Source organism: Leguminivora glycinivorella, chromosome 19, assembly GCF_023078275.1.
Source record: "Leguminivora glycinivorella isolate SPB_JAAS2020 chromosome 19, LegGlyc_1.1, whole genome shotgun sequence".
Taxonomy (NCBI): domain Eukaryota; kingdom Metazoa; phylum Arthropoda; class Insecta; order Lepidoptera; family Tortricidae; genus Leguminivora; species Leguminivora glycinivorella.
In genome coordinates, this window is record NC_062989.1 from 1,872,906 (window position 1) to 1,900,697 (window position 27,792).

At 36.7% G+C, this 27,792-nt stretch overlaps 1 protein-coding gene across 2 annotated transcripts in view; it reads right to left on the reverse strand.

Annotated features, from left to right (window-relative positions):
* LOC125236350 (putative metabolite transport protein HI_1104) overlaps positions 1–27,792 on the reverse strand; it is a 69,201-nt gene that overhangs the window by 28,599 nt on the left and 12,810 nt on the right. For both annotated transcript variants that reach the window (XM_048143128.1, XM_048143127.1), the window contains exon 2: positions 7,120–7,235. In XM_048143128.1, the coding sequence (XP_047999085.1) occupies positions 7,120–7,228 (109 nt within the window). In that variant the 5' untranslated portion in view covers positions 7,229–7,235. The remainder of the gene's footprint in view (positions 1–7,119; positions 7,236–27,792) is intronic.

Genomic DNA, 27,792 nt, shown 5'->3' on the forward strand with positions numbered 1-27,792 from the left:
AAAGACATAGGCTGGACCGAATTTGAAAAAATAGTGATTGTGTTAGGAATATGTTTAGCTACTTTGTTTTAAATATATATTGATTTACATAGATACTTTTTACATAGGTTTTGACGTAGAAGATCTACTTACGTTGCAAAATTTTGAGCTTTCACATTTTTTGTAAACCCATTTTGACTTTGGCAATTTGTGGCCTAACATCTGATATAGTAATATGAATACGTGTGCCATTACGTATCTTACTTAGTACCAAGGCCCTTAATAAACCTGTTTAAACCATGATATAAGAAACTAGTCACTTTTTGTGTGTAATAAAAACATATCCGCCAGCCTACACCCAAAGTACACAGATATTGCTAGAGAACGTACTTGAATAATTTTCACATGTTAATCAATTTCAACTTGAGATTCCTCCTACAAATAACTACAGCCTGGGGCCTATTGCATAACAATTTACAACTCATATTACAAGCGGTAGTCCCCCTCCAATTCATTTTATAAGAAAGAGAGTTCCGCTTGTAATACAAGTTGTAAATTGTTATGCAATAGGCCCCTGATCAGAAATATATGATTACTAGCTTTTGCCCGCGGCTTCGCTCGCGTTAAATTCTGAAATTGCGCAATGCTCCATAACCCCCCCCCCCCCATTTTAGGGAAGTGGGGGGTTAGAAAAAGACAAAAAGTAGCCTATGTCACTCTCCATCCCTTCAACTATCTCCACTTGAAAAACCACGTCAATTCGTAGCTCCGTTTTGCCGTGAAAGACGGACAAACAAACAGACACACACACTTTCCCATTTATAATAATTAAGTATGGATGGATATTGCATTTTTTAATGAAATAGGAGGCAGCCGAGAGACAGGTCGCCTGATGGAAAGTGACCACTGCCGCTCATGGACACCCTAAACATCAGAATAGTTGGAGGTGCGTTGCAGGTATTTAAGATGGAAGAGATGGAAGATTGCACGGTCTTTTCCTAGCATCGGTTCGGAAATACCGTAGGCGAGATTTATTACCACAGTTTAGCTAGCGATAATAGTAGCCATTCAAAAAGCGATAGTAGCCATTCAGAAATTACCATTCGGATCAAAAGATAAAGCTGCGTATTTAGTATTATATAATAATTGAAACTGTCCAAGATAATCTGAAAATTGGCTGTCAAATACACGATGTGTAAGAAAAATTCGGAAGACTAACAGTGTTTTCCTGCTGGGCTAGCACATGATTAAAGCGAGATTATGACGCCGCGAGTCTACCCGTCCTTGTGTAATTAATGCAGAAAAGGAAGTGTGATCTATGTCACGGCGAGATACTCTCGCGTGACAAGATCCTAGTGCTGCTGATCATATTTGAATAAATAAATATTGTAGGATGATAAGGTCTGAGTCCCACGGTAAGCTCAAGAAGGTTTGTATTCGTACCTAGACAACCATATATCGTCACTACTTTTAAAAAAACTTGTATCTTCGTCTGTCAATGAAAAGAAAATTGTAGTAAGTATGTATGGAACGTATATAGACTTACTGCGTTTTAACTTTGAGGAGCAGCGTGAGATACGAGCTTTTTTAAAAATAGTGACGATATTTAAAGACTGACCAGCACGGGAAGCATGGTCGCGCGATAGACGATAAAATAGCAGGCCGTCCCTATTGCACTATTAGTAAGTGCGATAGGGACGGCCTGATATTTTATCGTCTATCGCGCGACCATGCTTCCCGTGCAGGTGCCGTAGGCGAATGGCATTTCTACAACGTGAAACGAAAACGAAACGGCCCGAAAGGTAGTCTGGCTCTGTCGCGCCAATACACAAGAGCGATAAAGATGTGACGTTGTCTGTAGGTACGACGTCGTATTTGTATGCGAACATCGCTCATAACGCCGTAAGCGCCATCGATAATAAGGTCCCTTTTTTTTATACTACGTCGATGGCAAACAAGCATACGGCCCGCCTGATGTAAAGCGGTCACCGTAACCTATGGACGCCTGCAACTCAAACAGTGTCACATGCGCGTTGCCACCCCATTAAAAACTTGTACATTCCCTTTTGCTGTGTTAAGTACACAGCAAAAAGGAGTGTACAAGCTCCAAGGAGGATTCGGGTTGCAGACGACTCAAAGGACAATAGACGGAACAAGTTAGTTCCGTAAGTCCTCCCGTCACCAGCACACCGCACCCTCGTTGAGCTCTGGCAGCCTTACTCACCCGCAGGAACACAACACTATGAGTAGGGTCTAGTGCTATTTGGCTGCGGTCTTCTGTAAGGCGGAGGTACTACCCCAGTTGGGCTCTGCTCTAGATTCGAGCGAGACGATATCCGCTGTGCTGTGCCCTACCATCACACAAAGCGGAATATCATTCGCTATGCCCTACCTCCTACATTTCGCTACGCCCTACCTCCCTTTACCCTGATAACGTCACAGATAGATATCTAGTAGATATCTATCTGTGACGTTATCTACCGAGCGTTTCGATTCGCGAGCGTTTCGTTAGCGTTTTTGCCATTCGGTTACGTACATACCCAGAAATATATATTGTCAAGAGGACGCTGTTATTCTGATGTATGGGACGAGAGTTCAATAGTATGAAGAAAATAATACATACATACATACAATCACACCTGAATCTCATAAAGGGGTAGGCAGAGAGTTAAAAGAAAACGAAACTGTGGCATTGCAGTGACGGGTTGCCAGCCTCTCGCCTACGCCACAATTTAACCCATATCCCATAGTCGCTTTCTGCGACACCCACGAGGAAAAAAGGGGGTGGTGAAATTCTATAAATTCTTTTATATAAGGGGGTGGTGGGATTCTGGGGGGGGGGGGGTGAAGAAAATAATTCTAATGAAAATCCGCAACATGGCGTCAACAGTTCTATAATATTTTGGGTCAGGCTTAACATACAAATACTTGTAGAAAACATCCATGACTCAGGAACAAATATCTGTGTACATCACACAAATAAATGCCCTCCAGGATTCGAACCTAGGACCGCGGTTTAGCAGGCAGGGTCACTACGCGCTACAAATACAGTAACAACGAACTTTTCTTGACCCAGTCATAGCATGTGACCGCTCTCTAGTCAGAGTCACGTGCTGTTCGTAAACAAACACATGAGCGTGTGTGACAACACATGAGCATGTGTGTGACGCAATATCGGCACATTACGCTGAGGAGACGAGAACTTTCACTTTTTACGGAGATGTACTATTGTATTATGGATTTAAAAATTAACGAGACGTGTTATGAATTTACCTACTTGCTTTCGCCAAGACAATGATAGTAGATAAGTACGTAGTGTATCTACATTAATAATTTTTAAGAAAAAAAACCACCTTCCTTTGGGGTTCTGGTGATAAATACTATTAAATTACATTACATTATTTTGGTTTACTTCTGACCTTTATTGTACTACTGTAAGTTTGTCTATCTTGCCTACTTTAATGTTCCTCTCATCTAATCTAAGGTTAGCTGGAAGAGATAAGTTCGCCTTTGTACCTCTGTTCCTGTAAACTGTATATGAATCTGTTGTACACAATAAAGTGATTACTACTACTACTACTACTACTACTACTACTACTACTAAATGTTGGATTATGTTATCAATCGAGTCTGTATATTTTTTAATGTTTGTTATTCGATATCTTCGTCATTTCTGAACCAATTTTGAAATTTGGATGATTCTGAAGTACTTACAGATGAGAATGATTATCATAACGCAACTCTAACTAGGGGCGGCTCACTTTCATCAGCAGTTCCACCGCACCAAATGTCACTGTTCTGGACGTAAGTGCATGCTGTTCTTATAAAAATACCAAAGTCACTATAAGTGTGCCGTTCAGATTTGAGGAGTTCTATTCCGACCATCATCAGCAGTTCCACTGCACCAAATTTCACTGTTCTGGACGTAAGTGCATGCTGTTCTTATAAAAATACCAAAGTCACTATAAGCGTGCCGTTCAGATTTGAAGAGTTCCCTCGATTACTCCAGGATCCCATCATCAGAACTGGGTTCTGAGAAAAATGGGACCAATCTGTATGCATATACATACAATCAAAAAAAAATTTTTTTTTTTTTTTATTCATTCGAAAGTATATTTTTTATATTTGTTCCCCTGGCGCAAAAACGACGGGGTGTTTAAATGAGTTTGACGTGTCTGTCTGTATGTGTGCGTGTGTGTCTGTCTGTGGCATCGTAGCTCCTGAACGGATGATCCGATTTTGATTTCTTTTTGAAAGCTGAATTAGTCGGGAGTGTTCTTAGCCATGTTTCATGAAAATCGGTCCACTATGCCGAGGAATTCTTCAAAATTTCAATTTTGTTTTAAGAGTCACTAAATGTAGTCAAATTGATACGTGTCTAGCTATTGGATTACGGAAAACCCTTACTTAATATTATAAATGGGAAAGTGTGTGTCTGTTTGTTTGTCTTGTCCTTCTTTCACGGCAAAATGGAGCGACGAATTGTCGTGATTTTTTAAGTTGGGATACTTGAAGGGATGCAAAGTGACATAGGCTACTTTTTGTCTCTTTCTAACACGAGCGAAGCCGCGGGAAAAGGCTAGTAGGTTATAAAATTATATTTTAATATTTTGTTATATTGCATTATAGTAAGCATGTTTTTTGACAAGGTATAATTAATTATGATTGTATGTCTAGCCACAAAAATGCGGTAATAGCTCATTCCTTTGACGAAATAGTCTTTTAAATGTCATACTTATGCCAATATTGACCATGTAAAAGCAATAAACTAAACATAAGGAAGTGTCCGTTTGATACGCACTTCCAAAATAATTAAACTATGAAATGTGGGAAGTTAATTCAAATTTATGCACTGATTTAATTATGGCACATAGTCGTAACTTTAATTGGGTTCTAAAATAAGACCTTGATTTTAAACGTCACATTTGTAAATGACAAGCCAAGCCAAGATTGGGCAAATATGCTTACGAATGAATTAATTCTTTTTTCTCTGATATACTCTTTTACTGGTTAAAAAACCGGCCAAGAGCGTGTCGGGCCACGCTCAGTGTAGGGTTCCGTAGTTTTCCGTGTTTTTCTCAAAAACTACTGAACCTATCAAGTTCAAAACAATTTTCCTAGAAAGTCTTTATAAAGTTCTACTTTTGTGATTTTTTTCATATTTTTTAAACATATGGTTCAAAAGTTAGAGGGGGGGGACGCACTTTTTTTTTCCTTTATGAGCAATTATTTCCGAAAATATAAATATTATCAAAAAACGATCTTAGCAAACCCTTATTCATTTTTAAATACCTATCCAACAATATATCACACGTTAGGGTTGGAATGAAAAAAAAATTCAGGCCCCACTTTACATGTAGGGGGGGTACCCTAATAAAACATTTTTTTCCATTTTTTATTTTTGCACTTTGTCGGCGTGATTGATATACATATTGGTACCAAATTTCAGCTTTCTAGTACTAACGGTTACTGAGATTATCCGCGGACGGACGGACGGACGGACGGACGGACGGACGGACGGACAGACAGACATGGCGAAACTATAAGGGTTCCTAGTTGACTACGGAACCCTAAAAAGGGGCACTTTGACACGTTACAAAATATTTAAAATTAAATTGAAATTACAATCGATAATACTAATTCTAAGTTCTAACTAAAGTATAACTAACTGCAATAGTCATATTATTACTTACTGTCCAATTAACCGAAATAAAATATTACTATATTTTATTATGACTTATAAACCCCAAAAAATATTTTTAAAGAATACTTTTACGTAATCAGGCAAAAACAACATCAGCCATGTCATCTATAGATTTTCTGTGAATGAAGTCATTCAGTGCGAAAACATCACTTTCTGACACTTTAAGTACGAGGCATAAAGGTCATTATGTCAGTGATTGATTTGACATGAATTCTATGACGTCACTACACGGCCGACAGCGTTTTCGGAAGCCAAAATAAAATAAAAATTACTCACATTTTTAAATTAAAAATACGTAATCATCGTACACATTTAATACCCAAAATCAATTATATATTGGTTTCTTATGTCAAATATTACAGAATACAATAATTTATTGTGCCAAATTAGATATGAGTCTAGTAGCCTATTGATTAGTAAGACAAAAAAAATCTATATTTAACATTTTTCGAAAATGCAGAAATGGCAATGTCCACCATTTTTCCATTTTCGAAAAGCACAAAGGACTCTAGTACTATACTCAAGGGTTTAAGTGTCACTGACTCTTCGAAGTGAAAGTATTGCGAAATCTACAACTACAGCTCACAGAACCACTACTTTTAGTCGGTTATTTGGCCTTCCCATGTTGAAAATTAAGTGGTTATTTAAAATACCATTTTAAATGTCTTTCCCATCACGGAAAACATTGGTTGCTTGCGCGGAGTCGAAGCCAATACGTAGAGCTCCTTTCGACACTAACTTTATTTGACAATTTGATAGAATTCAAATTTGACTTTCGAAATTCTTCGGCCCTATTAAGGGATGTGAGGTATCTCGACCTCAAAAAGATACTACAAATCTTCGAATTTGTAGGACTTGATCGAGAGTTGTAGTAGGTGGCGATCACAATAAATCAGAAATGGTCGCAGTGATACATAAGGCGCTCTGAAGCCTTACAAAGCCCCTAACCAAGAAGAAGAAGAAGAAGGGTTAAGGGTACGACTAGCAGATTCTGAGGCAGCACCTGCCATTGTGTAATGTGACATCTTATAGTTCTTGGACTATTTAAGAGTAGGTACCTACTTGGTGGACTCTAAAATGAACTGGGCTATTGTATACTTGGTGAACTCTAAAATGAACTGGGCTATTGTATACTTGGTGAACTCTAAAATGAACTGGGCTATTGTATACTTGGTGAACTCTAAAATGAACTGGGCTATTGTATAAAAGTGATGGACTAATACTGGGCTATTGTATGAAAGTGATGGACTAATACTGGACTATTGTATGAAAGAGATGGACTAATACTGAGCTATTGTATGAAAGAGATGAACTAATACTGGGCTATTGTATCAAAGTGATGGACTAATACTGGCCTATTGTATGAAAGTGATGGACTAACACTGGGCTACTGTATGATGAACTAATACTGGGCTATGGGATGATTGTTGACTCACCAATTAGGTAATGCCCGAGCTCTCCCAGGATGTAGCCTACGGACACCAGCCCGAGAACGTACCACTTGTACAGCGGGCGGAGCTTCGTCCAAATACCGCCGTGCAACATTTTCGATCTGTAACAACAGGAAATAAAATAAATTAATGTGTTTTTTTTTATCGTCATGACTCTACCTAGATATTTTTCTGGCACGAACGTCAAGTTTTTAGTGCTTGACAAAATAAAAACATCGACGATCGTTTTATCGATAACCCATACAACCATTTCAGTCGCAAAATCTTCAAATCAGTAACTAACTGTCAAATGTGACATAACGCGTGGTAACGTCGTGCAAACAATGCGACCGTATTGATACAATAACAAAATGTAGTCGTCGTGTGCACTCGTTACGGTAACAAAATGTGTACGAATTTGTGGCTGTCAATGTCACTGTCAGAATGACTTTTAACGACACTTTATTAGTCGACGTTTGCACACATAACGGTAACAACATGTGGACGAATTTGTGGCTGTCATTGTCACTGTCAGAACGGTTTCTGACAGTGTCATTGACAGAATTTGTACACACATGTGTAGGTCTGATTACCGAACTGTTCCTAAACCACTGTATCCGCAAATGACAATCTGAAATACGAAGGTTTCTCAAACTGTCTTGTGAAGTTGTGGACTGGTTGCTTTGAATCATTTAAATATGAGCGAATTAAATAATATAAACGACGACGACCATTTAAGCACTCTTCGACATTTTATAGAAATGTGGGAAAGTTAAGAAAAGTGCAGAATGATAATACAAATAGATAAGCACTTTATAGTTACTTAATGTATTAAATATATAATTTTTAATTCTTATTCATAAAAATGAAGTGTAGTGTTGCTTTACACAATAAAAGTAGGAATCAAATGAAATAGAGTATTTACTGTGATATTAATAGAATTTCTGTTGCGCAATGATAGTTTTTTTCAGTACAAATGCTGCTTTTTTAACGCAGTAGTGCGAGCAAATCAAGCAATGATTCATTTCTTGTCTGGTCGAAACTCTTAGCTTAGATTTAGGTACTGAAAATCGTCGTACGATACACGTGCGAAAAGGACATTCACAACTCGTGTCGATTTAAAACACTTCCTTCGTTCGTGTATTAATATATCGCTACTCGTATCGATTACAAGTATTTTGTTTGGGTTACAAAAAAAACACATTATTTACTCTACTACGTTTTATTTATGTCTCTTTAACATTACAAATTTGTAGATACTTATCTATACAAAAATCTTGACAAAAGAAGTACAGATCGCTGAAATTAATGTTGATAGTAATATTAATGACGACTACTTCAACAAGACAAGGTGTCAATTGTGAAATGCCGCAAAATACTAGTTGCTCTATAGAAGACCATAATATCGATCGATCCTTTACAACCCAGCAGCTCGGTACGCACGTTACAATTTTTTTTTAATCTTCTTTAGTGAGGGCAACTGAGTACGACGGCATATTTAATTGTTTATAAAGTTTGAGGATACCTGGAAAAAATTAATACAAGAAGCATTCACTGCCTTCGGTCACGCGTGTACGCTGCGACCATTTTGCGACCGTTTGTCGACCGTTTGGTGACCGTTTGGCGACTGTTTTTTACATGAAATATTACCGTCTTAATCCATATTTTAACAACTTTATTGGTTTTCTAGGCATTATTTTTATTATTTCAGTATAGTATATGCACTGGAGCACTAAAACTTCACCAATCAATATACATAACACGCAAACACCGAGTAGTCAATAATATTATTACTGGTTAAACTGAGGTAAATTGATGGCGCGTTGATAAATTTAGACTTATTTTATGAAATCACTCGAGCAATTTAATTGGCCATGGTAATTAGCCCACATTATATTACAAATGCAAACAATATTTATCTTTAACAAATTCTTACGCCATTACATTTTAATGTCAAATGATTTTATTTCATTTTTACTTTGACGTCTCTCACGTCTCTGACAGTCGCCATTTGAAAAGAATGAAATGAACGAATGATTTTGGAAAAGTAGTCGCCAAACGGTAACAATGTGTGCACGCGTAGTGCACACTTCTGTGACCATTTGTGCCTGTTACCAATCGTCCCCATTTGGGTCGCCGCGACTAAACGTCGACCGTACTGCGACTAAGCATTGAGACCCGAAGACCTGTGTGTACACAAAATAGGAGGATTTGCGTAGGAACGGCGACCGATTATGGTTATATGGGAAATAGCCTTATATAAGTTACATAAGGTTATTAATTACCCCTAATATTCTCTAAAATCTTGAATAATCAATCATGTAAGAAATTATGTAAACTATTAAATTATGGTTCATTTTATTATTATTTTCAAACATGTGGCATTTGTGGAAAACAATAATGTTAAACACACATACATTCAAGCCTATATTCCCTAAACCGGGTAAGCAGAGCAGATGAAACTACTCAAGATTCAGTGCCACGGCAATGATTAATGACATAAATATAATTATAAGTAAGTTTATTAAATTGCAAATTATAGATAAGTAGATAGAAAAAGACGTGTGGTCTATGGCGCGGCAAGATGTTGCCTCAAAGACGAAAACGACGCGAAACGAAAACGAAATGCCGCGAAAGGTAGTCTGGCTCTGTCGCGCCAATTCGCAAGAGCGATAGAGATAGATATCTACGAGTGTTTCGTTACGTGAGCGTTTAGCGTTTGTGCCATTCGGCTACGCACCCTGTTAAGCCTCTAAAGATGAGTTTTTGACATTACAGCAGGTGTTTTGACGAACTAGCCCTGCTGCTAACGATGGGAAACATCAAGATCCTCGTTGCGTACAGCAGACAGTTGACTGATGATATTGATTGGCTATTGTTCGCTATCGGACCATTTGACCATTGGAAAGGACCATGCGCATTTTATATGGATATATTGGATATTTAGGCCATGAGCGAACACAAATGAAAGTTATGTACATGATTAGGATTCTTCGTGGCAAACAAGGATATGCCGGAGCTATACTAGAAAAATCGGTCATTTAGAGAGAAAACAGTTATACCTAGGGAGACTTCTTCTTTGCCCATATTATGACCTGGATTTTGGGATATGCCAACTTTCACCAAAACATTTGCACTCCGTCTACTAAGCATGACAATATATTCCCTGTTCTAGAAACAAGTTTAGAGGATATATATAAATTTCATTTAGTATCTATTTAGAAAACGTCAAGAAACTTTTAATTTTCAAGCAGATTTTATGGTACTACTAGCTTTTACCCGCGGCTTCGCCCGCGTAATAAAAGTATTCATTAAGATTTTCATTTGGATCCGTAGGTTTCTCTGTAGGTATATTTATCTGCGATTATTTCGATTGCACATAATACTTTTGCTTGCAATGATTGTAGAAATATTACACATCGACCACAGCGTAGGTAATTCTATATACGCTGGGGAAACCTTTATAAACATCCCACATAGCCCGTATTTCGACACTATGATCGGTGGGTAAAAAGTACTTTTTTCTATTATCCCTTACAATTTTTTACATTTTGCTTATACTTATCGCAAACGTAATCTTCAAGCAAGCAAACAACGATCGTCTTAGAGCACATTGATTGTAAGAGACCGCCGACCGATTATCCGTATCCCGCTAACGATACCCATATTATCCGTATCCGTATCCGTATCGCTATCGCTATCGCTATCGCTATCCCTATCGCTATCGCTATCGCTATCCCTATCGCTATCCCTATCGCTATCCCTATCGCTATCCCTATCGCTTTCCCTATCGCTATCCCTATCGCTATCCCTATCCCTATCCCTATCGCTATCCCTTATCAAGATGTTTAATGATATAACACTTTAAGTTCTCGCGCTTTGTACACATATTTAAAGTCACATACAGGTCGAACGCGATTAATTAACATTATTTTTACCTTTTTTCCCAACGTTTCGGCCAGGTTGCACTGGCCGTGGTCGCGGAAGACTGACGTCCCAGCAAAATGTCACCGGAGATGTAAACAACACAAAACTACCCGATATTAATTTATATAAATGTTCGGGGTAGACAAATAAATATAATCTACCCGCTTTTAGTTAATGTTTATTTCCCACCATGTTTATTTTAAAGGTAAAAATAATGTTAATTAATCGCGTTCGACCTGTATGTGACTTTAAATATATGTTTAATGATTTCTTATCAAGTGCTAAAATATAAAGTTTCATGGTTTTATCATTTAAAATTAAGAAATCCCATACAAACTTTCAACCTCTTTTTCAACCCCTTCATCCCTTTTTTTCGAAATAAAAAGTAGCCTATGTTCTGTCTCAGGGTCTAAAGATTGTCTGTTCCAAATTTCATCAAAATCGGTTGCGTGGTTTAAGCGGGAAAGCGTAACAGACAGACAGACAGACAGACAGACAGACAGAGTTACTTTCGCATTTATAATATTAGTATGGATAGTATGGATTTAATTGTACCATAACTAAGTCAGAGACTGATTTTTAAGAACAATGTCTTATAGCGGCATGGATAACTTGATAATATCTACACTTTACTATAGATGTCATCTCTGTTCGCTCGTGGCCCAAAATGTCCATAATCCTTTAGAAAAAGTTGTGTGATATATGTCGCGGCGAGATAATTTCGCTCCAATCATAATATGCTAGTCTAGCCTCTAAATAAATAAATAAATAAATAAATAAATAAATAAATAAATATTATAGGACATTCTTACACAGATTGACTGAGGCCCACGGTAAGCTCAAGAAGGCTTGTGTTGTGGGTACTCAGACAACGATATATATAACATATAAATACTTATATACATAGAAGACATCCATAACTCAGGAACAAATATCAGTGCTCATCACACTAATAAATGCCCTTACCGGGATTCGAACCCGGGACCGCGAATACAACGAGTTTTTGACATTATTGCCTGCGTTATGACGTGCTAGCCCTGCTGATATCAGTGTAAAAATTATCGAGAAGCTACGTCGCGTGCAGACAACTGATGATATTGATTACCTATTGTTCGCTATGGGACCCGCTTAAGACGATACGATACAGCAGGCCTAGCACATGATGGCCGCGGGAGTATGTCGCCGCGAGATAGACTACCTGTCCTTATGTCATTAATACAATTAGACAAAGACGTGTCATCTATCTCGCGGCGACATACTCCCGCGGCCATCATGTGCTAGGCCTTCAGGTCAATTCTCCATACAAACGCTCTCGACTATTTCCTCCCTGGTTTTTGAAGATAGAGCAATGATTTTTCCAACACAGATTATTATCATTTTTATCTGTGTCGGACCGTTTTGATTTTTTTGCTATTTTTATTTTAAAAGACGCTAGAGCCAATCAAACATTTCTAAAAACGGCCTTTTTCAATATGGCTCAAAAAAGGTGTGATACTCAAGATCGGTAACAATTACCCAAAAAAATCTAAACGGTCCGACACAGATTATTTCATTGTTATTCAGATTCTCAAATTTCGTTTCGTTTAAATAAGTTTTGAAGGAAACTGAAGTTCCTAAATTGAAAGGGGGACTCCTTTCCATTTTAGCATTTTCGCTCCCGTAGCGTCTTAAGCTTCGACCATTGGAGATTTGCATCGCATCGAATAAAAATTCAATAACTTCACTATTTGCATCCCGTCTTATAATATGCCATATAATTACCTCGGTTAAGACGCAACAGGAGCGAAAATGCTATTATATTATAATAAAAATGGGAATTTTAGTTAAATATACCTTACCTACTCGTGTTATTAACTGGATTTATAGAATAAAATGTGCTTTAAGGACAACTCAGGTAAAAGATATTGCGAATAAATGTTTTAAATCGAGGTACCGGACTGGCCTGTTTCCTCCTCCAAAACTTAACCAATCGGAACACAGTTGGAGAATCTGAATAACAATGAAATAATCTGTGTCGGAGCGTTTAGTTTTATTTTGGCGAATTGTTATGGGTCACTATCAAATTTACCTTATCGCTAAAAGACTATATAGCTGACACGTCTGGATTGTGTTATGTCTTTGTGGCTACGTAGACATGAATGCTAAATGTGTCTTTAGCAAAACGTCTGGATCTTAAAACGTAAAAATTTAAAATGATCTAACTGCAAAACATCTTCATCTTCGAATGTCTGTATTACAAAACAGACATGAACGCTAAACAGTCAAGGAGCAAAAAATCTGGATTGTTTAATGTTTTTATTGCTAAATAGAATAAACGCCAAACGACCTGTTAGCAAAACGTCTGGTTTTAAAATGCTTAAGTGTCTTGAGAATTCAAACCTTCTCGCACTGTTAATAAGAACTGTTCGGTTACATATTTATAAACCATGGCGATGACACATTATATTTCCGGACGTTTTGCTACTGAATAGTTCTGAGTTGACGTCAATTAACTAACTACACTTTTAGCTTTTTAGATATGCTAATCATACGGACTATGTATATTTCCAGACGTTTGGCTACTCATTCATTCTAAGTCTTAGCCATCCAGTTAAATTTACTTTTTGCTGATTGAGTATTCTACTTTCATGTCATCCCAGCTGAATAGACTTTATACTGACTGTATATTTAATTTTCTGACATCTAGCCGAAATAGTCGTTTAGCGATAAGGTAAACTTGATAGTGACCCGTTGTTATGAATCTCGAACATCACTCCTTTCTTGCGGCATAATCAATTTGGCCGTTTTTTGGAAAATTTTGATGAGCCTTAGAGTCTTTAAAAATAAGAATACTTATCAAAAAAAGCAAAACAAAAATTATAATCTGTGTTGAAAAACTCATTGCTCTAGCTTCAAAAACCAGGGAGGAAATAGTGAGAGTTTGTATGGAGAATTGACCGCTCCTGTTGCGTATTAACGTCAATGGTGATTTTAATAAATAAATAAATATTATAGGACATTCTTACACGACGACCCACGGTAAGGTCAAGAAGGCTTGTGTTGTGGGTACTCACTCAGACAACGACACATATAATAGGTAATTTTAAGAATTAATTAGATAATTTGTCACAAAACAAGGGCTCTTAGTTACGCATAAAAACCTATTAAAATTGCAAGTTCGCCTTGCTCATATAATTAGGAGCTATATTATTATTTACTAACCGTGTCACGAACATACATTATGTAGTTGTAAAATTGTCAACTTGGTGGCCACATAAGAACCATGTCAGTACTGTCAGTAGTTTCTGGAGCCCGATACAGACGTGACATTTTGTTAAAGTTGTGGTCGTATTTTGATACGACCTTAAAATCGGTCATGTCATTGGTGTATGAGATGGGTCTACCTAAGGCCGTTTTCACATTATCCGATCCGATATCGGATGTCGGAAGGATTTCAATGGAAAAAATCCAATTCGGTTTCCTTCAACCCATTATAGATACAGGCGTGATTATATTTATGTATGTATGTATGTATGTATGTTCAACCCATTAATTGCTGAGAGTGGCACTGAAACTTTAGCAGTTTTATGTGCTTTGCCCACTCCTTTTGGGAATACAGGCGTGAATTTAAATAGGTATTTATATATGTTGCCAAACAATAAGACGGTCGTCAAGCGTATCAAATCCAGCTCAAACCCATAAAAATACTTATATCTCGGTTATCGGAATCGGATTCCTGACCGCATTATTTCGTTTAGGTTTTTATGTTTAAAATATGTAAAGAAGCGGCATAAGATGTTATTTAATAGCTACAGTCAAGTGTAAAAGTATGGGTGGGTACAACTTATCAAAAATATGTCCCATAGCACTTTATGTCGGCGGAATAAGGTCTCGGTACATATTTTTGAGCGGATAAAATCGATACGTATTTTTGCACTTGACTGTACGTGGCCCAGTATTTGCAGAGTTACTAACTTTATACCTATTAATTGGCAAATAGGTAATTCATGAATTTTAAATAAATAAATAAAAAATAAATATTGGGGACACCTTACACATCAACTTAGCCCCAAACTAAGCAAAGCTTGTACTATGGGTGCTAAGCGACGATATACATACTTAAATAGATAAATACATACTTATATACATAGAACAAATATCTGTGCTCATCACACAAATAAATGCCCTTACCGGGATTCGAACCCAGGACCGCGGCTCAACAGGCAGGGTCACTACCGATTGAGCCAGACCGGTTGTCAAATGAGATAACTAATCTTAATTCGGCATTAGAAATCAAAGAATGTTGTGTGAGCCATAGAATAGGGATGATGATACGTTTTAAAGTTAGTATTCAAATCCAAATCTTGTTAACTAGATATAAAGTAAGAGTTTGTTAGGTAAGAAATGGGTTGTTGATTGTATGGGGGTCTATAAGACTTAACAATGCAATACACTACTAGTACTAGACTTTCTGTGATGTCTATGAGTCTAGGTCCTTCCGCCATCTCATTTTTGGCTTACCTCGGCCTCGGGTGGTTTTAGTAAGTAGGTAATAAGTACATTTTTTATAGAGATTAGTATGATTAAGTCAGTTTTTAGTATATTTTTAGCAACGCAAATCCAACACGAGTGACCCAAATGTGAGCCACAATGAAATAATTAAGTGCATTTGTTGTTGCGTGTCGCCATTGTGTTGTCACTGTATTAGAGGACACTGGTGTGATTCACAAGTGGCTAAGATTATTTTTTTAATATGACTGGCAAACAACCATACTGTTAACTGGGCAGTAAGCAGTCACAAAAGCTTGCCCTACTGTGTGTTAAGGGTAAAATGGTGGGCCCCTAAAATATCAACCAAAGGCATGGCACAATTTAAACGGGTATGCAGTTTTCATGATATTTCTAAGGTACCTACGATATTTTTGCAGAAACTGACAGCTTTTTACTCAGGGGGGGGGGGGACATGTGGTCAAATTGTTTGCTTCCGGATGAGAATATCTTATATACCATGTTGAGTAATAAGTATTAAAAAAAAAACTCTATAGTTTCTGAAAATGTAATAAAAAAGATTTCAAAATGATTTTTTTTAAACAGACGGGGTAAATCGATCTGTTGTTAATAAATTCAACAGATTTTTTCTAAGGTTACGATAATATACATAAAAAACATGTAAAATCGGGTAACTCACGTAAAATTATCGAAGGTCGCTCGACATGTTTCGCTCCGTAACGAGGAGCATTTTCATTGAGCACGCGCGATGCCAATGAATCGCGCGTGTTCGTTACGGAACGAAACATGTCGAGCAACCTTCGACAATTTTACCTGAGTTAGTAGATTTTACATGTATAATATGTCAGTGTCTCACGGTAGATTTATTAATAAAATAATTATACATAAAATTTGGACATTAAAATATCCCTGAGTCCATGAAACCAGAGGAAATATTTACTAGGTATTGATTTGGAGTTGCAAGTGATAAGTGGTAAAGCAAAATACCACTTATTGTCGTATTCGAAAATAAGCTGCACCTGTCAAAAACAAAAATACGACATTTTTGATGAAATATCCGACCCATACCATATACCGATCTCTAATATTTTTGTTCCGAATCGGCCGTCACCATGAGCACAAAATCCTCGTAGGCGCATATATTGGCCTTAAGAACTTGTTTATGTTACTTCATAAGGAATCCTTGAACTTGCAATGTCGCGGGTGAGATCCCACGGCCCTGCTACCATTACAATATAAGTATCACTTCCTAGTTCTAGGTTTCATAGTTTTTAAGACGATACAGGAAGGGTCAATTGTCCATACAAACGCCCTCGACTATTTCCTCCCTGGTTTTTGAAGATAGAGCACCACAGAACTTTATTTATATAGAAGAAACAAGTTCATCTATTTGTATAGGGGCCGAGCGTGTCAAATTTTGTACTGTATTACGTAATTTTGTATTGTTCATAATTTTTGTGTTGTTGCAATTGAATATCACGTAACGAGGCATTTTTTATGTTTTGATTGACTTCAACTTACAAAAATTGACGCCCGAAAGCTGCAAGCTGCGATTAAAGACGGACAACTCAGTGGATTTCACTGAGTTCATTTGACACGCTAAGTAGATACGTTTGCTTGATCTATGGTATATATGACATCTGTGTAGAGCACTAACTTTTTCAACACTGATTATTATTATTTTTATCTGTTTCGGACCGTTTTGATTTTTTTGATATTCTTATTTTTAAAAACGCTAGAGCCCATCAAAAATTTACAAAAACGGCATTACTGATTATGGCGCAAAAAAAGGTGTGGTATTCAAAATTAGCCAAATCAATTTGTTTTCGATAAATCTAGTTAATAATAAAATAAAATAAAATAGCCTTTTATTTCTTGCTTTAAAAATGTTTAACAATTTATATAGTTTTTTATATCTTTTTAATATCTTGCAAGAACCCCGTCTTCGCAGGTGAAGGCCCCCTCCAGATTTTTCCACTCGTCTCTATCTTGGGCTATTTGCATCCAAGTTTATAACACGAGTATATTTAACTAAAATTGTCAAATTGAAAGGGGGGCTCCTTTCCATTTTAGCATTTTCGCTCCCGTAGCGTCTTAATGTAGATGCAGTTTCAGTATTATTGCACGACAAATTACCGCCTCCATTATCAATGTAAACTGTTTTATAAAGAAATAGTAATAAACCTACAGCAATATCTATTTTTACACGTGTCACGGTAACGTTTTCTTGATAAATTGACGTCTTCTATAGCTTACTGGGTTTAGTAATTCTGTATAAGAATGCCCTATAATAAAAATATGGAAACGGATTAAATCGCGTATAATTAATTTACAATTGATCCCGACGTTTCGAACACTTTACAGCGTTCGTGGTCAACGGGTGACTGAGGAAAAATTATAACAATATAATGCCCTATAATTTTTATTTTTATTGCAAAAAGGCCAGGTCAGAATTACTCGAAACCGAGGAGCGTGTATGAGAAACGTTATGAAAGTGTGTGAAGCGAAAGAGGTTTTTTAGGATCGTAGTAAAGGGAAATCCGTGATCTCTGGGAAACAGGCGTGATTGTATGTATGTATGTATGTATATTAGGATATTCTTACACAGATTAACTGATCCAAGGTAAGCTCAAGCTAGTGTTATGGGTACAGCAACAATGACTATATATATATAAATATTAAATACTAGCTTTTACCAGCGGCTTCGCTCGCGTTTCAGAAAGAGACAAAAAGTAGCATGTGTCACTCTCCATCCCTTCAACTATCTCCACTTCACGAACCACGTCAATTGTCGCTTCGTTTGGCCGTGAAAGACGGATAAACAAACGGACACACACACTTTCCCATATATAATATAAGTATGGATACCTACATACATATACTTATTTACATAGAAAACACCTAAGACTCAGGAACAAGCCTCAGTGCTCATCAAGTCATCGCACAAATAAACCGGGATTTGAACCCGGGACCATCGCCTTAGTAGGCAAAGTCACTAGAGTTTACTTTATTGTGCAGTAACGCTACTGCAGTCAGAATGCAACCTTAACATTATAAATACCTCTTCCTAGTTCTGAATTTCATAGTTTTTATTGTAATTGTTGTCGTGACCGGCCACGCAACAATAATTGTCGTGGATAACATTAATGCCATTTGATTTGTTTACGGGATATGCAAATCATTTGGATGAATAGTTTATGGTGGGTTATAAATTATAGAGTAATAAGTTAGAGCGAGTTGAGTCACATCAGGATAAAGAAACACAATACATATCGTCACTACTTTGAAAAAATCTCGTATCTCACGCTGCTCCTCAAAGTTAAAACGCAGTAAGTCTATATGCATTCCATACATACTTACTACAATTTTCTTTTCATTGACAGACGAAGATATAAGTTTTTTTTAAAGTAGTGACGATATTGAATTTAACAATATATTCTATCTGCCCACTTAAATAGATAATAAAATAAAAAAAATACATATAGGTGTACAAGACCATGATTTTGAATAAGTTTTTTTAGAATTGAAAAAAAAGGTATTAATATGATTCTTTAGATATCATTTTTAATAATAATTCCCGAGAATTTGTAACAGACATACAAATAATAATAAAATCATTTATTTCGGATAACAAGACCCATTACTATTACAATCACAATATTTACAGAAACATTTTTTTTATCATAAGGATTGTTCTGTAAATAAAGATTTTTTTTGCGACAAGTTTTGCGTGTCTTTTATTATTTTACTAAGCAATACCATTTTGTTATATTATCATAAAAATTCAATCCATGGGCTAATTGTCTATTAGTGTAAATTTTATAAGAGTACAAAAGAAATAATGAGCACAGACTAACCTCTTCAAACCAACTGCTCTCTCTGAACCACAAAATAAACACTGACCAAACACAAAACATAACCTATAATATAAAAGACACTTCGTCCTTCTCAAAACCGATGAAGTGCGAACTTCAACTTTTTTATCATATTTATAACATGCCATATTATTTTTTAAGGTTAAATATGTAAACGGATTGTCTGTAGTTATACTCTGTGACGGTTACGGCTTGGTTTAACTGGGTTGTGAAAAAAAAAGGCAAAAAGTGAACGCTCTGTTCTGATGGCTTACTCTATGATTGTCTCTGAAGCGTGTAATTGATTAAATACCTATTATTGGAACAAGTCTGTGCTAGGTACAGTCTCAATTTTAATAACTTATGATCTTTGAAAAAACGTCCTTGACTATAATTTTGTTTTAAAGCCCGACTGGGCTCTGTTAATCACATGTGATGACAGTTCAATGAAATAATTAGTTCTCTTTAAATTCAGTGGTGACATATTTTTGGTCAGGCTTTATATGTTACTAGCGTTTCCCGCGGCTTCGCTCGCGTTAGAAAGAGACAAAAAGTAGCCTATGTCACTCTCCATCCCTTCAACTATCTCCACTTAAAAAATCACGTCAATTCGTCGTTCCGTTTTGTCACACCTCGGACACCGGCGATCAAATATATGAAAGAGACGCGTTCCTAGCACACAGTCTAAGCTCGTGTAGGTGAACGCGGACTATGCTTGTATGAGTGAAATATGACAGGTCGACTGTTCGCGTTTTTGACAGGCGCTAACTGTGAGGTAACCGAGAGGGGGTGGGCGGCACTTTCAGCGGGGAGCCGGAGTGGCCGTACTGTACGATAGTACTCTATTATACTGTGATTTTGCCGTGAAAGACGGACAAACAAACAGACACACACACATTCTCATTTATAATATTATTATGTTAATTAGGAAATCTGCAGTTTCAGTTAATGTGTATATCGAAGGTAAAAAAAAGTATTTGGTATGTCTTAGTGTCTCGGCCTATAATAGATGTAGGAAATGACTGACAGTCATTCATTTTCAATGTTGTTGTTCAGTTGAATTGATTGTACGAGTAACCTGTTGTAAAGTGGCAGGAGATCATTTTAGATTTTATAATATAAATATTTTTCAGAAAAAAAAACTAACAATAGTCTCCTACTATGTGCAAAGTCTGAGCTAACCGCCAAAATTATCGCAAAATAATAATACATACCTACTGCTACATCCGTTAATATTTAACGGAAAAAGAAAAAAATACTCCATGATGCTGATGATGACTTGGTTAATAAAAAATACTAAATTCTCATCCATACTTAATACTTATACTTATACTTAATATTATAAATGGGAAAGTGTGTGTGTCTGTTTGTTTGTCCGTCTTTCACGGCAAAACGGAGCGACGAATTGACCTGATTTTTTAAGTGGGGATAGTTGAAGGGCTGGAGAGTGGCATAGGCTACTTTTTGTTTCTTTTTATATATAGTAGTGTGACTACTTGAAAAAAGAACAAATCGAAAAATATTCAATAAAATAATTTGATTTGTTCCCTAGTTGTAAAAGAAAACTACACAAATATTTTCTCCAAACTGTGGACACCTAAAATGGGGCGTAGAATTTTGTAAGGTGTATTCCGCAATTAATGAATTTAACGCGAGTGAAGCCTCGGCAAAAGCTAGTGAAAATATAAATAACAAAATGCCCCATTTCCATCGCTCTCAAGTGTAAACGCAGACGCAGCAAGCCGTATGAAACAGGTCAGCGCAACCTGCCGACCGCAGGTACGTGGGTTCACCAAGGTTGACGTCACATTATACAGCTATGCGGCATCTGACGTTCTGACACACATCCTTGTGAATGTCACTCACTTTAATTAATATTATTCTAATTTAAATAAATAACATACGTATAATGACATTAATGACCAAATCGGGGAAATATGGCAAAAAAGCAAAGTGAGGTAAGTCCGCCATTTTGCACTTTATTTGTTATATTGTGAAATAAACTTTAAATATACAATATAATTTTTTTCACAGTACCAATGATCATTTATTTAACGACAAATACAATATAAAACATAACAATAAACAAAAAATTAAAAATAACTACCTATACAAAACTAAAATATAACTAATTGAACTAACTTAAAAATAAACTTAAAATAATATTAAAAACTTAAATAATAATACGTATTAGAAAAAAGAAAAAAAAATCATAAAAAGAAAATCCCGTCCAGGGAGTCGTCATGCGGCCCCGACCCCAAACATTGAATATATTCTGTCAAACAAGTCTGTCAGTAAATAAGAACTAAGAAAACTATAGGTATCCTTTTCTCTAGCACCCTAAAGAAAAGGATGCATATGAGTACGCGTTCACCTACACGAGTTTAGATTGTGTGCTAGGAAAGCGCCTTTTTCATATATCGTCACTACTTTAAAAAAAAACTTGTATCTTCGTCTGTCAATGAAAAGAAAATTGTAGTAAGTATGTATGGAATGCATATAGACTTACTGCGTTTTAACTTTGAGGAACAGCGTGAGATACGAGATTTTTTAAAAGTAGTGACGATATTTGATCGCCAGTGTCCGAGGTGTGGTGGTGTAGAGTACTGAATCCTATTTGACTATAGTGTCAGTAATTTTGACGAGCTGTCCAGTTAGCCGAGTCACAATACACGGCCGCGACCTTGACACCAATATTAGATGATAGCCCAGAATGCAAAGATGATATAACTGGCATTGTTCCGATAATTGCCTGTGGCGTGCGTAATGCTGCGATTTGTTCGTTATACGCAAAATTATGAGTATCTTTAGTTTATTTATGTTAAAGTGTTTTATGCATTTGGGTATTATGTTTTTGGGCATTTGTGTTGTATGGTGTTGGACATTTGCAGTTCGTTTTTGTCAGTTTTGTGTGGATTAATTGATTAATTGTTTTTTAACATAGTAATGGTTATTTTTTTGAATATTGTATAAGTAACTAGCTTTATTTATAGTGTGTGAACCTGCCTTAGAAATCTATATTATTTATGGTCATGGTTCGTTAATATTTCTTGTATGTGGGTAGCTTTTGCACTTTGTAGTTTTTCCTAAGTCACCCGATGACCATCCACGAACGCTGTAAAGTGTTCGAAACGTCGGGATGAATTGTAAATTCATTATACGCGATTTAATCCGTCTCCATAGCTTTATTTTATAGTGTTTTGCTATTCTCCGATGCAGTAGGTATGGTGGGCCAAGAAAGTGGTCTACCAGTTTTGACAAAAGTTTCTGTGAGCTCTAACGATCGCTAAGGTTGGCTTGACACATGGCATGACGTAAATATCATATTTATGACAGAGCAATTGTCACTGGCAAAATATTATTGCAAGCGGAAATCGACCTTGTTGTCTCATAGCGTTCAAACGAACCTCAACCGTAGGGTAAACCACATTTTTTGTCGACTGTACCTCTTACCTGCATGAAATAAGTTTTCCGAACAAGTGTGAAAAAATTTCAAGTATTTATGTAATACACGCTAATAACTTATTTGTTATCTGTGTGAAGGCTGGCGTCCGCTTACGTCGAATCGAGCCGCGTCGAATCGAGACTTCCATACATTTACTATGAACGGTGAATTCGATTTGACGCGTCGCCAATGGACGCAGTTTCATAGTAAACGAAGAAGGTGAATTAATGAGATTCGACTCGGCGAGCCTAGCAGACGCCAGCCTTATGTGTCCTCCGCGTTCGAAGTATGATCACCAAACTTTAAATTTATACGGTAATCATAGTTCTAATACTCGTATGTTCCGTGTAGAAAATATCTTCAAAAGACGCAATTACCCCACCAGAAGCAAAGATCCCGGTTGATCTTAATACGCGATTAAGTCCCGTTTACAATGTAAGGTATGCAGTACACTTACCCTTATGACACAGTTACCCGTATTGACCTTATGTAATACTAGCTTTTGCCCGCGGCTTTTCTCGCGTTAAATTCGAAAATTGCGGAATACTCCATACAAACGTCCATCCCCCATTTTAGAAAAGTGGTGGGTTAAAAAGAGACAAAAAGTAGCCTATGTCACTCCATCCCTTCAACTATCTCCACTTAAAAATCACGTCAAATCGTCACTCCGTTTGCCGTGAAAGACGGACAAACAAACACACACTCACTTTCCCATTTATAATCTTAGTATAGATGATTTTGTTGCAAAAAAATCATGAACAAATTCCTCAATTGTTAGCTGTAAGTTAGTAACTTATTATTAATCTGTGCTGTAAGTATAAGGGCACTTGCACCACCCGCTTAACTCAAGGTTAGTGGGCTGCAGTGGCGACTGGTGAAAATTTCTGCTAGGCAACACTGAGCACAAAAGAAACCTCTTTGCTAGTAATCAATTTTAGGCAAGCCGGTGGGAATCGGCTTGTATGGACCAGCCGCTGCATGTGGGCTGTCAACTGTCAAAATCCATATAAAATGGTGGGTTAACCTCGGGTGGCAAGTGACTCTAAGTATGTCAACTTTTAGTACATACATACAATCACGCCTGTATCCCATAAAGGGGTAGGCAGAACACATGAAACTACTAAAGCTTCAGTGCCACTCTTGGCAAATAAGGGGTTGAAAGAAAACGAAACTGTGACATTGCAGTGACAGGTTGCCAGCCTCTCGCCTACGCCACAATTTAACCCATATCCCATAGTCGCCTTCTACAACACCCACGGGAAGAAAGGGGGTGGTGAAATTCTTAACCCGTCAACACACAGGCAACTTTTAGTCTTCTTGGATAAGCTATATCTAAGCTTACCTCAATGTTGGTAAAGTCGTGTCGTACCAACGTCCTGTGGCGGGTATCTCGAGATCTTGTCACGATGTATTATGTCAATGAAATAATACGTCGTGACATGACGACATGACATGAGGTGGACTAACGTGATTATATGATAAATCATGTATAGTGCGAGCTTTATTATTGACATTGTAATCATTATGTATAATGTGTGGGACTGTGGGCAAGTAATAAATAAATCCTTTCGTGTAAATACACCAGACGAGGCCAATAAAGAGTATTCTATCTATCTATCTATCAATCTACACCGTGTTTTTTTTTGTTTTCCGTTAAATTCGACACGTAGGTTCACTAAAAGGAACCATCCTGTAGGTATATCACTTTTAGTTAAATTCGCAAAAAAATTTTTTTTCATCATTTTCATACATAATAAATGAATTTATTAGTGTGAGAGACCCTTAATAATAACATTCAAGCTAGTGTCAAACGATTGACGGCACATGTCAAAACAAATAATATTAGGAATTGGTAAAGGCTAAACACACTTTTAACTAAAAAACTCCCGTGAGACTCATACATATGTATTTAAAAATATTTTAAGCGGGTTACTCACGTATTAAGTCGATATAGCGTTCGACATGTTTCGATCCAATTTGGAGGACCTTTCTCAAGAGTAGCGACCCCGCCGCCTTTACATGTCGATGTATGCGTCGCGCTCTCGACATGTAAAGGCGGGGTCGCTACTCTTGAGAAAGGTCCTCGAAATTGGATCGAAACATGTCGAACGCTATATCGACTTAATACGTGAGTAACCCGCTTAAAATATTTTTAAATATGCTGTTACACACTTGTTCAGTAATTATCTTTATTTTTTTTAATAACTCGATAACCGTAAGAGTTAAGACTAGTTTCTTAGAGAAATTAATTGTATTTGATCTAGACAACCTTCCCTCAAAGTTAACGGAATTCAATAACAACACGGTGTATATGCTAATCCTTGTTTAGGTGATGTTTTGTTATGATTTAAGATGACTTCTTTGTTGAATAATAAAATAATGATTTTATGATTCGTAAAACTACAAACTGCTCGTAATAGTGAAAAAGTCGTAGGAAAAAGTCAGACTGTCAGAAATGTCAGACAGACAAAGCAAAAAAGCGAAAGCTTAAGGAGTCCTAAAAATGTTATATAACATCAACAGGGATAGTCACGTCAGTGTAACTGTCAGACGATGTTATATAACAGCTTATTTATAATAGCTAATACGGGAGAAAATGATGTACAGGGAATTACCAAAGATCTCAATAGAAAATGGTATCTATATTTTAAATTAAAGGAAAAATAGAAAAATTCACACCTCCGACAGGACTCAAACTTGATACCTCTGGCCTTGCCGGAGCCAGGCTCGCTTCCAACTGCGCCACGGAGGCCGGAGGTGTGAAATTTTCCATTTTCCCTTTAATTTAAAACTATGTAATATCGCTCGCAGACGTTTCTGCATGATAAAAAACAAATTTAAATTGTATCTACCTAAATATTTTCTACAACAAGTATATGATACGGCCCGCATAGCAATAATTTTAGTTATTTGTCATCCATGCCTTTCTCTTAGTGTCGTATGACAGTAAGTCTAATCATGTCCCTGTCAATCAAACTAAACGAGAATTAATTGGAAACAAAAGACATTGTTTCCTAGTCAAACTAGATTTAATATCGAAGGTCGTTAGTGCTAGCCTGCTAGGAAACATGATTGCTTACTACCGATGTCATATATACCACAGATCAGGCAAATGTATCTACTTAGCGTGTCAAATGAACTCAGTAGAATCCACATCCAATCGCTAGATGTTATTATTACTGTGCCTATACAAATAACTCGCATTTACTGATGTATGTATTTTTTTTTGCCCCTTTTATGAAGTGTGATATTTTTGAAAAAAAAAAATGCTATTCCTACTCAGAATTACTAGCTTTTTCAGTCCTAATAGTTAAAAAAATTGTCCCATACGATGTTTTTCTTATTTTGTTACCATTTTCCGTACATGTTGTATGGGGTAACAAAAGAGGAAAGTAACAAAAATGTATGGAAATTCTGGGACACTTTTCGTCTCCCAGTGAGATTGAAAATACTCGTGATTCTGATTACAATTGACCTAAAATTCCCTAAAACAATCAATTTTTTTTATATTGAAAAAAAGAAAAAAAAAAGAAATGCTCAGTTACAACTGTCCCCTTACTTATTCCTCTATGGTGTATTCTGAGCTCACGGTAGCACACCACAAAAGTTCTCGTGGAAACAATATTAAACTAAATACCAACGCAGTGCGAATACTAGGTGTGAAGGTGAACAGACTGACAAATTATCACTTAGCTTTGATTCATGAGGTCAACATTATGTTGGCATTCGCGATTTGCTGATAAAACACGGGTATAGACCTTAAGCTAGTCATCAGTCACAATCAGTCGATGATATTATTATTCTAGCGGGGACTGAGACTAGCAGCCCCATTCGAACATTAATATACGTCAAATATTAGATAAAGATACGATATGGATCGTATATGTCAATGTCAAGTGGTGTTGATGATGGCGGTATCATATTGCAGTGACATCCTATTCAAAGCAAATGATACATTTTTGATTTTTATGTTCCTACGTCCTAAAGCTCCTATTTTAAAATCGTTACGGCAAGGGAATATATTTTTCCCCTCACTAGCTCGGAAACACGTGTTTTGTCCTTTAATACCAGCGGGTAAAAACGCATTTTATCCACTCGTGGCTAAAGTAATTTGACCTTGAATAAAGTCTTGAATAAGTGCTTTAAAATTGATAAAAGTAGGTGAATCTAGTAATAAAGATGATTTACCACCTGTGGAACTACTGGAAGCAGTGATAAACGCATTTTTTGCGTTGTAGTTTCCTCGCTACAGTGAGGGGAAAAGTTTTGTGTTACACTCGGGTGAAAATGTATTTTTTCCCTCACTAGCTCGGAAACACATGTTTTGTCCTTTAATACCAGCGGGTAAAAACGCATTTTATCCACTAGTGGGTAAAGTAATTTGACCTTGAATAACGTCAAATTAACTGCTTTAAAATTGATAAAAGTAGGTGAATCTAGTAATAAAGATGATTTACCACCTGTGGAACTACTGGAAGCAGTGATAAACGCATTTTTTGCGTTGTAGTTTCCTCGCTGTAGTGAGGGGAAAAGTTTTGTGTTACACTCGGGTGCAAATGTATTTTACTTCTCGTGTGTTAAAAAACTCGCTAGTGAAAGGATTCTATTCTCGAACCACTCGCTTCGCTCGTGGTTCAACTATAGAATCCTTTCACTTGCTCGTTTTTCAATTCCACACTCGGCGTTAAAATACAACTTTGCCCCCTTGTATAACAAATAACTATTACTTCTCGTGTGTTAAAAAACTCGCAAGTTCAGGATTCTATTCTCGAACCACTCGCTTCGCTCGTGGTTCAACTATAGAATCCTTTCACTTGCTCATTTTTCAATTCCACACTCTGCGTTAAAATACAACTTTGCCCCCTTGTATAACAAATAACTATAAAAATGTGTGGATATTTGGGAATCAGCCAAAAATTAAGTAATCAATTAAATAATCGAAAAAACCGAAGTGGACGTTCATAT